We start from the raw sequence: 12,297 nt of genomic DNA on the forward strand, positions 1-12,297 counted from the left end.
TAAATGCTCTGTAAAGCATGTCATTGTTTGATAACAGTCAAATAACGTAAACATGAAGTTTTAATGATGGTTATTACAAAGTGTTACCAATAATTTTCATTTATTTCGCATTATTTAGACCAGGGGTGCCCAAACTTTTTTCTCTTGGAGGGCCAAAACTGAAACTTAATGGTGGACCACGACCAACATTTTTACATTTAAGGGCATTTAGCAGACGAGTTTGTCCAAAGTGACTTACAGTAATTCATGCACGATCTGATATCACCAAGTAATTAACAGCCCAGGATCAATGTCAAAGTTGTTCGCCCAGGAGCGCTGTAACCCTAACCTCTAACCCTAACTTTGACATTGATCCTGGGCTGTTAATTACTTGGTGATGTCAGGAACATCGTAATTCATACACTGATGGCGGTGGCTGCCATGCGAGGTGCCGACCAGCACATCAGGAGCAGTTTGGAGTTCAGTATCTTGCCCACGGACTCTTTGATATGCAGACCAGGGGAATCAAAGCAGCCATCTCCCGATAACAAGACGCTGACTCTACCACTGAGTCACAGCTGCCCATGGCAACATTGTTGTTGTGTTGTTATGATGCTAAACGGCTGGAGGATCTGAAGTTCCCATGACTGACTGACTGAGGAGATTCTACATATTTAAAAAACATTATAACTAATTAATGTAAAAAATCAATTTTAATTATATATTTTTTAATTTAGTTCTTTAAAAAGAAATTCTCACTTGAAACATCTGGCGGGCTAAATCAAACCCTGTGGCGGGCCCAAATTTGGTCCATGGGCCACACTTTGGGCATCTCTGATTAAGCCAAGACAAAATTTTAAAAACCAGACAATTAATCAAATAGTCAGCAGAATAATCTATAATGAAAATGATCATTAGTTGCAGTCCTGTACAAAATAGTCTAAAAGCTCCACCTCAACCAACTGAAACAGTAAAATTCTGCTTTTAAATGAGTGCATGAGTAATGATAAGCTTATGATTGAATATAGTATAACAGAGGGCACTTTTCTGTGTTGAATACTTTTTCTTTTAATATTTTAAGTAGCCTACATTCTCCTTATGATACCTACATAGGCTACATTTACTTAACATTTTAAATACAAGCGTTTGACCAGTAAGTATTTTTCACTGTGGTATTAGTACTTTTATGTAAGTACAGGACCAGGAAACCTCCTCAACCACTACGGGCTTTTCCAGTAAAAAGTACAATATTTTCCTCTGAGAGTAAAATGTAGCAGAAAATAGGATGATTACCAGTTTTAAAAGTACTTATATTGTACTTCAATATTTATTTCACATTTTGCTCATAATACTTTTGTATTAAAAGTACAGAAATTTGACTTTGACTTTTAAAAAAATCATAGTACGCCTGCCATAGACCTGACAACCATCAGATCAATGAAGGCTTCATTTCATAATGTTATCAGATCATGTTCAGGTAAATATAGGCTGCTACTACTGCAGTCAGTCATTACAGCCTTGTCGCAATTAACGGCTTTAACCCCGACCACTCAAACAAAATGTTGCACAATCACCACACAGTAGACTATCAGAGATAAGGAAGGACTAACTCACAAAGCCCTCAGACGTGTGCATGCAGATTATAATGTAAGTGAAGTGGTGAGTAAAAGTTAAATTAACCCTCCACAGCTGAGTTCAGACCTGCTCACAGCGTCTGTTATTAAACCTTACCTGTAAGGGCTGGAAAGTGATGCCAACATTACAGAACACTACAAGACAAAACATTTATATACGAGTAGAAAATGATTTTATTTGTTTTGTAGCGAAGGAAACACAGTTAAACAGAACAGGATAGGACAGCACGTAGATTAAAGCAATGGGTAAATATTTTTTAGCAATCTAAGTACATTTACTACTAAGCACTGTACAATTTTGAAGTACTTTGAAGTCCATTTTCTGCGACCTTCTTCTTGCACTTCACTACATTTCAAAGGCAGATATTGTTCTTTGTTCTCCACTAAATTGTTTCAATAACTTGAGTTACTTTGCAGATTGTAATTGGATTATTTACAAAAAAAAATAAAATAAAAATACAATACAAAAATACATAGTATTCACAGATGTAAATATATGTGTAATTTACTTGTATTTGTACTTTTGATACTTCAATAAATGTATCGCCAGAGAATTACTTTTGATACTTTTTTAATATCAGATACTTTAGGACTTTTTAGTACTATTCATCTGGGTAACCTTCACATTTACCCAAAGCAATATCTTACCTACTTACTCATCAACTCCGTCAGACCTTCAGTAACTTCAAGTAATGAAATTTGACTTTAGTTGAAAATGTAAAGGTAAAAATACAAAGGCAACTTACTTGGCATGAAAAACTGTCTATGTGTCTAAGTGTAACTAACTGTATTTACTCAAATACTGTACTTAAGTACAAGTTTGAGTATTTGTGCTTTTCTTGATTATTTCCATTTTCTGATATTTTATACTTTTGCCATTCTACATTTTGAAGGCAAATATTTTACTCCAGAACATTTATTTTGATTGCGTGCAGCATAAGAGCCAAAGTAGCACATTTCTAAATTAATCTATTTAATCAGCAATGGATAAAAAAAACCTCCAACTAATTCCAATAATCAGAAAAATGCTGAATATTGGATCCTGTAAGCTGCTTGGCTAATAATTGGTTGACCCGTTATATTCAGTGTATACACACATGCAAATATGTGCAGAATTTATTTTTACTTTTTATACTTAAGTACATTTACTGCCAGAAAATTACCTTTGATTCGTAAGTACATTTAATGTCAAATACTTTACGCAAGTACTATTTTACTCAGTACTCTTCACATTGTTGACTTTCACTTTTACCAAAGTCATATTTTAACACGATATCTATATCAAGTATGATTTTTTGGTTCTTACCTTTCATCTCCCTTAAACCTGATGTAACTTGACTTAAATATATCAAGTAAAGAAATGACTTTTGTTGAAAATGCACAGGTAAAAAAAAAAAAGTATTTCATCCGACCCTGCAAAACGACCTCATTTAAATCCTGTTCTGTCAAACTACAGTTTAAATATCGTTGCCTTTTAAGTTGACACACCTATTTATCTGAGACAACTAAATGACAGATTATGGTATGTACGAACTGCTTCACAATTAGCTCCAAGCTAATTTTCATTAGGTGTATTTATCTCGAAAGCTAAGGGACCATCCTGTGGTCTGAAACCAAGTTTTTCTTGGTGACAAAGCCACAGTATTTTTGGCACTACACCCGGTGAGGATCGAATGCTTTGTTGTGACTGGGAAAAAACTGAAACATTCAAATGTACCACACCTATGGGTGCTCTTGCCCTGAGGGTGCGCATGTGTCAGCTGGCATGTTGGATCTGACAAATTTGGCTGTTCCTCTGAACTCACTTCTTCCATTACCCTCACTTTGCGGCTCAAGAGCCAGTTTGGCGTTTTATTTGGAACAATAGCTGTTTTCACTTTGAAAGTCACACTGTCTCATGCACCTGTATTGCTCTCTAGTGGTGGAAGTGTAGATCTGTCAGTGAATATCTCTGACTTGTCAGCTTTATCCAGAGCAAAAGCAGTCAAGAAGCGTGAGAATTAAATCTTTATTATTGCTTTCATAGTCATGCCCATCACAACTTTCAATTGGAATGAACATCAGGTATTATACTAAAATCTATGACCTTCATAAAACTAAGAACTACCAGGTGCTTTTCCAACATTACGGTGAAAGTTTACACATTTTTAAAATGATTGCTCATTGTTAGGCTCTCGCTGGAACACTTAGTGATTTCCGAGCTTACATAAAAGGTGGCGGTTCATCTGGTTAGTCAAGGTAGTGCACTGCACACTAATATATTAAGCATTTTAAATTCTCTACAGCACATGGTGTTTTGTAAAACATGTCAAAAACATTAGGTCAAAGTTAAGAGCATATATGACACAATATCTGCAGCGCATTCCCACTGCTATGCTTTTGGAAACAGGAGTGTTTTTTTTTCTCAAACATAAAGATACTTAAAAGAAGTGCAAGAGAGTGAACATGATACACTGCAAACATGCAGACAGAGCGTGTCCCTTTTCATACAGTATAATACACTGAAAAGTCTTAACTGGTGCGTGAGGATCTTTAAGGGCGACTGGAAGCTCTCAGCAATCTGTCCCGCAGAGAGAAAACATGTTACTGACCAATATGTAAACCTACAATCCTTGGAGTGTCTGTATCGTCAGTGCAGCGGAGACCACAGGGCCACTTCTGTAACTTAACCCCACATAATCTACACCCACTATGGTTGTGGCCTGCGAACCAGACAAATCTGCAAGCTCATGATGATCTGGCAGATGCGTCTGGTACCCCCTCCCGTTCAGATTTCCAACTGTACCGGCCCATGTCCGGCCAATCATAACTGTTTATCTGATATGGGACGGGTCTGATATGAAACAACCATGATGGCTGCGAGAGGGAGGTAGAGCCAAAGTGTCTTCACGTCTAATGTGGTGGATTAAGGGTTTACCCATGTACTTTTAGCTCTGCCTGCTCTCACTCTTCTGATCAAGGTCCAAAGTATATTAACGCTGATGCTGCTGTGCTTAACACTAAGTAAACAAGCCTTATTATATTTAGCTTTTCATAAAAAAAGTCAAATTTTATGCCCTCAGTGTTGAGTTTGTGCTTTACAATGATCTGCACGGTAAAATAAGTGTTTTTGTCGAAGAAAGCAGCTGATTCTGGTTAAATAAAAATTATCTCACTCTTTAACAATAAAGGTATTTCTCTACAGTGATTCGTTCCATAAGGTTTTCAGACACTTCTAACAATCTGATTCTGTCAGTGGCAAAAACGAGCACTTTTAGTCGACGACTGACTTTGACAGGCGCAGTTTTCCCCGAGGATTACATTGCAGCCTTTGCAGTCTGTCTCGGAGCTGCCGACGGAGGCGATCTACTGCTTTTTATACATTTAAACGGCAATATATGTAAGTATGTATTTATATTCAAAGACACATCAATGCCACACCATCACAGCTTATAGTCTGTTTAACATTTTCCGTTGCTCAGCACTTTGTCGCACGTTTCGTTGCTCTGATTGGTTGCACATCTATCCAGTTGCCATCGAGGGGCATTTTGGTCTTCCCCTGCTGATAACGCGTCTTGGAAATTAAAAAAATCAACTACTAGGTTCCAGACTAATTTGCATTCGGTGATTGCTAGGCTACTATGATTGTGCGGTGGATCCTCCAGATCACAAAAGGTAAGCGTGGAATTAGAAACACAAACAACTGGTCCCGCTGAGAACTACTGGGTGGAATGCAAGTCGGACCTGAGGCTTAAAGAACACAAATGGTCATGTTTCTGACCTTTAAGAACAGCAGTAGCACAGATGTATCACACTATGTGATAGGAAGTATGTTTGCTGAAGTGCATAGAGGGAAATCTAGGGGTAAAAAAAGGCTAAAGACGATTATATAAAAAGTATAAAATTTCCACGCGTGTGTCCTGCACTACATTCAGAATCGTCCTTCTTCATTCTGCAGTACAAATCTTAATCTCAAGAGCATAAAACACATTCAGAGGATAAATGACTCTTTCAAACATCCATCTTAAAGCTGACTTCAAAGGCTTTTCTCAGTGAGCCCACTTTGACCCAGTTGGCTCCTGCATTACTCCTCTGGGTCAAAGGCACTAGGCTCAAGACCCTCCGGAGGCCTCCGCTGGGAGCTATGGGGCTGAGCTAGAGGAAAGCCCCTGAGCCTCTCTTGCAGACTACCTACAGCCAGCCTCATCTGGTCTTCAGCGCCCTGAAGGGATTTCAGCTCCATGGTATAGAAGATGTACAGCAGAAAGGTGGTCACCAGGATGGCGAAGCACAATGCAGCCAGCATGTAGAAGGAGGTACGAGGGAACGGTTGCTCTGCTCCCAGGGCCAACCAGGGGACAGCAGCGATGGCCAGCTCCAGAAACAGCAGAGCCAGGCCCATCACTCCGGTACGTGTTGCTGTGTAGCGCATCCTCTCAGCACAGTGCAAACCCACTTTGACTTCAGTACGGGCCTCTGTCACGATGTCGACCAGCTCGGCCAACTTCTCTGAAGATGTGAAAGAGAGAGGAGACAAAGAGCAGTCAAAGATCTACTCTTTACTTTTAGTACATACCGCTGCTGCCCTCACAAAGTGTGTACCGTTTAATGCTACTACTTCTTCATAACAAAGCGACATTTACACAATTACATTTATTTTAGTCTAGATACTGATCTGCTCACTGGTAGAAATACCTGCAGCAGCGTCCTGAGTCATTGCTTTCCTGTCATTTTGAGCCTCAGTTCGAGTGCGTGTCTCGAGCCTCAGTTCAGCCGTCAGAGCTTCATGGTCGGAGTACGGGAATGGATGGTCGGGGACGGAGCCTTTGGTGGTTGACATGAAATCACAATAAATGTCCGCTTTGGAAGAACCCTGGGAGTAAAAAACAAAGAAAAGAAAAGAAAAGAAGGGAAATATGATGACTTCAACATCTTGCTGTGAGCATGAAGGGATAAACATTTTGCACACAAAGCTTTCACCCACCTTGAACAGGATGTAGTCGATACGAATTCCCTTCTCGAAGGGAGTGATTTCCTTTTGACTGATAAAAGGGTTGTCAGCTATTAGAGTCATACCATTCTCACATCCCTGCAACAGAAGATTGTTTTGAACATCTATTAAAGAAAAAACAAGTTAAAAGGAAAATGCATGTTTTCATCTTTACAGCCTGGTTATTGTTTTCATAGTCTTGACCATTATTTCTGTCATTTCTGACAGCCTAATTCTTGTGATATTGCACCACAATGACACTGCTGGATACAGCTTTACAGTTTTTTCACAACTACTTCCTGTCAACTGAAATCGTAAATGCAAGAAGTTTGAAAGTGTTGTAGACAAAAATACCAGACATTGAGGAAACAGTCATCCTGCTTTTGCATCCACATAAATGATAAGCATGTGGTTCACTTGGGGACTTGTTTTAAACTTGTCTGCTTGCTATCTGTGCTTTTGTAGAGCTGTCTACCACTGTACAGCATTCTTCTCACTACTTACATCAAATTTAGCAGTCTCTGAATAAGAGTCTCGGAGTCCAGTAGAAGTCCTCAGTAGTCTGTTACCGAGGTCCTGAGGGTGCAAGTTGAGATCACCACCTAAAATGACCAAATCCGCTCCAGCAGAGGTGTGGCTGATAGGCATAGAAAAACCATTATTACCAGTGACACAATACAACTTTGAACCTTTAAATGCCTTTTAAACTCAGTAATGTTTTATCTCAGTGTGTAGGATTGAGGGGAATCTACTGGCAGATATGGAATATAATATTCATGATTGTATTTTCATTAGTGTACAATCACCCAAAAAGTGTTTTAGATCTACAGAGCGACCTCTTCCACAGAGTCTGCCATGTTTCAACAGCACCCCAGAACACCAAATCAAACTCTCTACTGAGGGTCTTCAACATTTTTAGCTGCCACGATAAGGGAGGGTGAGATGAGGGGGTGTTCATTTGTGTGCAATCTGCAACTTCACCACTAGATGCCACTAAATCCTACACACTGCATCTTTAACAATGACGAATGCCAACACCAACTGACAACAGGCCAAATATGCAAATATACACCAGAGTTAACAAATCTTGCATGTGCCGCTATACTATATGTGCAGAATAAACAAGCAAAGACAGAGTACCGAATGAACTGCTGCAACTCCCACGCCTGAACCACCCTGTGAGGTAGATAAGAATCCTTGTCTCTGCAGTACTCTGCATGCAGCTAAAATTAATACACAGGGACACAGAGGGCTGATCAGTAACTGTATATAATAAATACTGAGAAGAGATGAGCGCTGATGTTAGGAAACCTTACATGAGTAACGTAGACGTTTGCAGTCAGGCTGCCAATGTTTAAGATGGCCATCCCAACAGCTTTACCTCCGAACCAGTCTCCATGGTGAGCCTGGATATTAGGAAAAAGTTATGAGAGGAAAAGGAGAGGTTGTAGCACTAACGAATCATACATCCACTCTGAGGGTGAGGCGTGTACGGGACTGGCTTTTGACTGTACTGCTGACTTGCTAACTCTATAAGAGCCTAAGTGCAGCTTGAGATCCGCTGACAGGTCTCTATTAATAATTCCCAGGTCAAGAATAAAAACCAGAGGAGATCTGGCCTTTACAGTCACTGCAACTCGAGTCTGGGACGACCTGCTGGAGGAAACTGGGCCGCTAACCCTTTATCTTTGTTTAAAACTCTGATAAAAACACATGATTTTAAAACTGTATTTTCATCTGTTCAATTGTTTTAATGTTAATGATGTTGCTGCACCATGCATCTCGTGAATTAAGTTGTATGAACCAAGTTGTGGAAATACTTACCATGTAGGGATACCCATTCAGTGAGTAGCGATAAAGAAACGTGTCGTGGATTCTGTGTTTGGTGTAAATAGCCAGTCCGCTGCCTATGACTCCACTGCAGAACAAGAGGAACAGGAACACATGAATAGAAGTTGTACATTCCTCACTAAACAGCAGCTTCAGCAGTGCCAGATTATTGTTTAATGAAATAACTCACATCCCTGTGATAAGTACATGTTATCTGTCATAGATGTAAGAACTTATCTACTAGAGTGGACATTTTTGTGAGCAGCAAAGGGGATTAGAGAGGTTGAACCTTTGATTAATCTCAGTCTTATGCTTTGGTATGGAGGTCAACAAAGAATTAAACTTCAGAAGTTAATCCCTATAGGTAAGGCCTAAGCTTCAGTTAAATTTTGCAGACTGATCAAAGCCATGAAAGTACATTTTTCTGACACTAAGGCACTTCAGGAGTCTTTTGAAGACAACTCGATCATGAATTTTAATTGTAGATTTGGTAGATAACGTGTTTGCACGGCAACTTTTGGATAGGAGAAAAAAAGTTACCTTTTGAAGTAATGAGAGTGAGGGTGAGTGGAGGCAAGCTTCTGTTTCAAGGAGAGATAGTCTTTCTCACTCCAAACCTGAAAAAAATGGATATGTCACTTTTGTTTTGCATAATTACTATTGTTCATTGTGAAGATTAATTACTTAAGGTTGGTCTTCATTGCAGAAAATACCATAACTAACTAAACACATGATCTAAAAAAAAGTCAATCAGATTAGTGACTCTGCAAGTTTATAACAAGATGGCTTCCACCAACCTCTTGCAGTAAGACAATATCATGCTGTTCCTTGCACAACAGATCTCCAATCATAGCATAGCGCTGAGGACAGTGTTTGCTGAGGTAGCGGATCCCCCTGAAAGACAAACAGAGAGTGTTTGCATGTGTTTTCATCCATGTATGAAGAAGACATAAAAAAAATGCATTAAGAGACACTGCAAACCACAGTCACTGACCAGCAGTTCAGAGAGAAGACTCGGACACTGACAGAGTCTGTGTTAGCCATGCTGGCAGATCAGGAGATGTAATGATGAAGTGTCAGATCAGGTGAGATGACTGGGACGGCTCCTAATGTGACACATAAAAGTAATTGTTAGAGATTGATTTCTATGATCTAATCCCAAATGAACACATTAGGTTAGGAGAGTAATTCAGCAAGGAAACTTGTAGCTCAAGGTCAAATACACAAAAATGCATTGAATTCACAGACTGCAAACTTTATGAACTATAAACACACACACTCACGAGTCTCAGACGGATGATTTAGACAAAAATAAACATTAAAAACTGCACAGCAAGCACCAAAAGTGCAAACCAAGCAGATGGAGGCCTGACTTCAGTTCCAGTTCTGTGCTTTGTTTTAAGGATTCAGCAAAATTTCACAACTCTTAAATGGAAAAACAAACAAATCTGTTGATCTGAAATACTCTGAGACTGAAAATACAATCCTGTTTACTAACATGACGAACATGTTTCTCATTACTGTGGTGAAGCTGACCCTGGCAGGCCTCACTCTGTAACGCGGTGGGAAAATGTGGTTGATTTTTCAAACGAGAGACAAAGTAAAGAGGCGACTGCATTCACTCCTTTCTCCCGGGACTGAAACAAAACACTAGCCCCCAAACAGAGTGCTGACATAGCTTTGCCCTGTCTGGAGAGAAAAAGGGGGGAAGCAGCAATGCAGTGAAAAGGACCGAGGGGCAGTACTGTAGGTGAGGGCTCTTCTGATTATGTGTCAACACAGAGAGAGCAAACTGTATAAATAAAACAGACAATTAACATACACTGCTCAAAATCAGGGATATTGGCATATGTGCATGGATGTGCAATAATATCTGTGTCGCAGGGACCAGAAATATGCACAAATTCAGACATAAACAATCAAGTGAAACACTAAAATATCCAAACATCCCAGTAAACTGCATCTGAGAGTGTATTCAAAATACTGAGGGATGCTGCAGCACTGACGAAGGTGTGCACAGACGGTAGATGTCGCAGCCAGGTAACATCACATCAACACTGACACAAGAAAGGAGGGGGATTTCATCAAGTCAATACCCTGCAAAAGGCCTGCGAAATCACTCCAGATTAAGTTACATGTGATCCAAAATGCCGGTTGTATGTAACGTCAGCTTGTAGACGACGTGGCCAAAGTTTTAGCTAACGTAAATGCTTCGGCAGCTACATTTATCAGCCTTCTGCCCTCATTTATTCATTGAGATAGCGGTTAACCGTTATGAACAGTCAGCTTCATAATGAAGAAGATAACATGTCGTGAAGTTTGTCACTGCAGGTATCCAGTCGGACCTCGTCAACGGCTAGTGAACAACTCTAGCTAGCCACTTTAGCTTGTGTCCGTTAACGGTGGAGCTAGCTCAGGTGTCTGTTGACATGTGAACGGTTTGTTTATTAACTCGGTTGGTTAATTTAACTCACCTCACGAACCTGTTGACGTCAGCTGTAGTTAGCGGGGCCGTCTGACCAGCGGTTCCACTGTCGGCTCTGGTGCCAAAACACTTCCTGTTAGCCTGCTAGCTAACTATGATTGTAAAAAATAGTTAATTATTACCAACAGGACATAGTCGGTTGGTCAGCATCAACACTACCTCAGTGCCGTTTGGCCACTTCCATCGCTGCTACGTGCTTATCCTGCTGGTGTAAAGTTAGCTCGGATTAAAACATATTTTAGTTAAGACCTCCGGTTGTAGTTTCCCCCAAAAAAATAAAACAGGAGCGTTATTTGCGCCCGTATTTTGGTGACAGGAGTATGTATGTTTGTATGTATAGAATACGTTTAAAGTATTCAACTATAAACTTTGAATACTTTATCATAAGAAGTAGTTTTCAAATAATCACCTTTTTGTACAAAACCTTAATTTGTTGGCTTTCACCCAACATCCGCTTTTTAATTTAGCTAACTTGACATCCGCTTCCGGCTTGAGTTCGCCGCAGCCGCAAGTTATCATGGGAGGTGAAGTTCTTTCAGGAGAGCGTGGCACAGGCTTGAGTCATTCATTCAAAAAACATACTGAAGAACACACACCACTCAGAATTAGCCGGGCATATTTTAGTGTTTCACTTGATTGTTTTTATGTGACGTATCTGAATTTTTATTTCGTGTTTTGTGAATATTTTTGGTCACATGCGACACATTTCATTTGACTTTTATTGCATATCCATGCACATGCATACATGCACACATAACCCAATATCCCTAACTAATATTGAGTAGTGTAAGTCATAGCAAGCTAAATTAACTGAAAGCGTTAAAGTACCTATTATACAGAAAATACCCCTGTATACAGTATATATTTCCCTAAGGGGCCCACCTGGACAGTCACGCCCTGACCAGGATTCAAACTCCCAATCTCCTGTACACTATATATATATATTATAAATAACATTAGATTGTTGTTAGCGATGCATCAGTGCATAAGTATAATTTAGCTAGTTCAGTCCAGTGGTTCCCAACCTTAGGTCGGCCCCATTCAAAGGGTCGTAAAATAAATCTCAGAGGTCCCGAGATTGTTAGGCTGTCTCTTCTTTGTTTACAGTTCAGAGGAAACCACTCCTAGATGGAAAGATGAAAAGGTGCCCCAACTAAACACCGCTTCTTTTATAAGGAATCACAAGCCAAAAAGGTTGAGACCCACAGGTTTAGTCTTTAGAAATAATATTTTTCATGTAAAATTAATCTGAAAGAACAACTAATAATTAGTTTATTTCTGAGATAAATGTAGTATAGTATATAAAAAGTACACCCTTTCCCTCTGAAATGTAGTAAACAACAAAGTGGAAATACTGGAAGATAATCAAAGTTGCACCTAAGCGCAGTATATTGGTCAAT

At 39.6% G+C, this 12,297-nt stretch overlaps 1 protein-coding gene across 2 annotated transcripts; it reads right to left on the reverse strand.

Moving 5' to 3' along the window:
- Positions 1-3,607: 3,607 nt before the first annotated feature.
- smpd2b (sphingomyelin phosphodiesterase 2b) lies at positions 3,608-11,180 on the reverse strand. 2 transcript variants are annotated; one of them, XM_084348456.1, is made up of 11 exons: positions 10,896-11,180; positions 9,407-9,518; positions 9,210-9,306; positions 8,953-9,029; positions 8,407-8,500; positions 7,899-7,988; positions 7,723-7,805; positions 7,087-7,219; positions 6,577-6,681; positions 6,288-6,465; positions 3,608-6,101 (listed from the first exon to the last, which is right to left on the reverse strand). In XM_084348456.1, exons 2-11 carry the CDS (start codon positions 9,454-9,456, stop codon positions 5,677-5,679), a joined length of 1,332 nt encoding a protein of 443 aa, XP_084204582.1. In that variant the 5' UTR covers positions 9,457-9,518; positions 10,896-11,180; the 3' UTR covers positions 3,608-5,676. The 2 variants fall into 2 exon arrangements, with proteins under 2 accessions (XP_084204582.1, XP_084204581.1); XM_084348455.1 differs by having other exon boundaries at positions 10,887-11,179.
- Positions 11,181-12,297: the final 1,117 nt, after the last annotated feature.

Source organism: Pagrus pagrus (assembly GCF_965226575.1).
Source record: "Pagrus pagrus genome assembly, chromosome: 3".
In the NCBI taxonomy this organism is placed as follows: Eukaryota; Metazoa; Chordata; class Actinopteri; order Spariformes; family Sparidae; genus Pagrus; species Pagrus pagrus.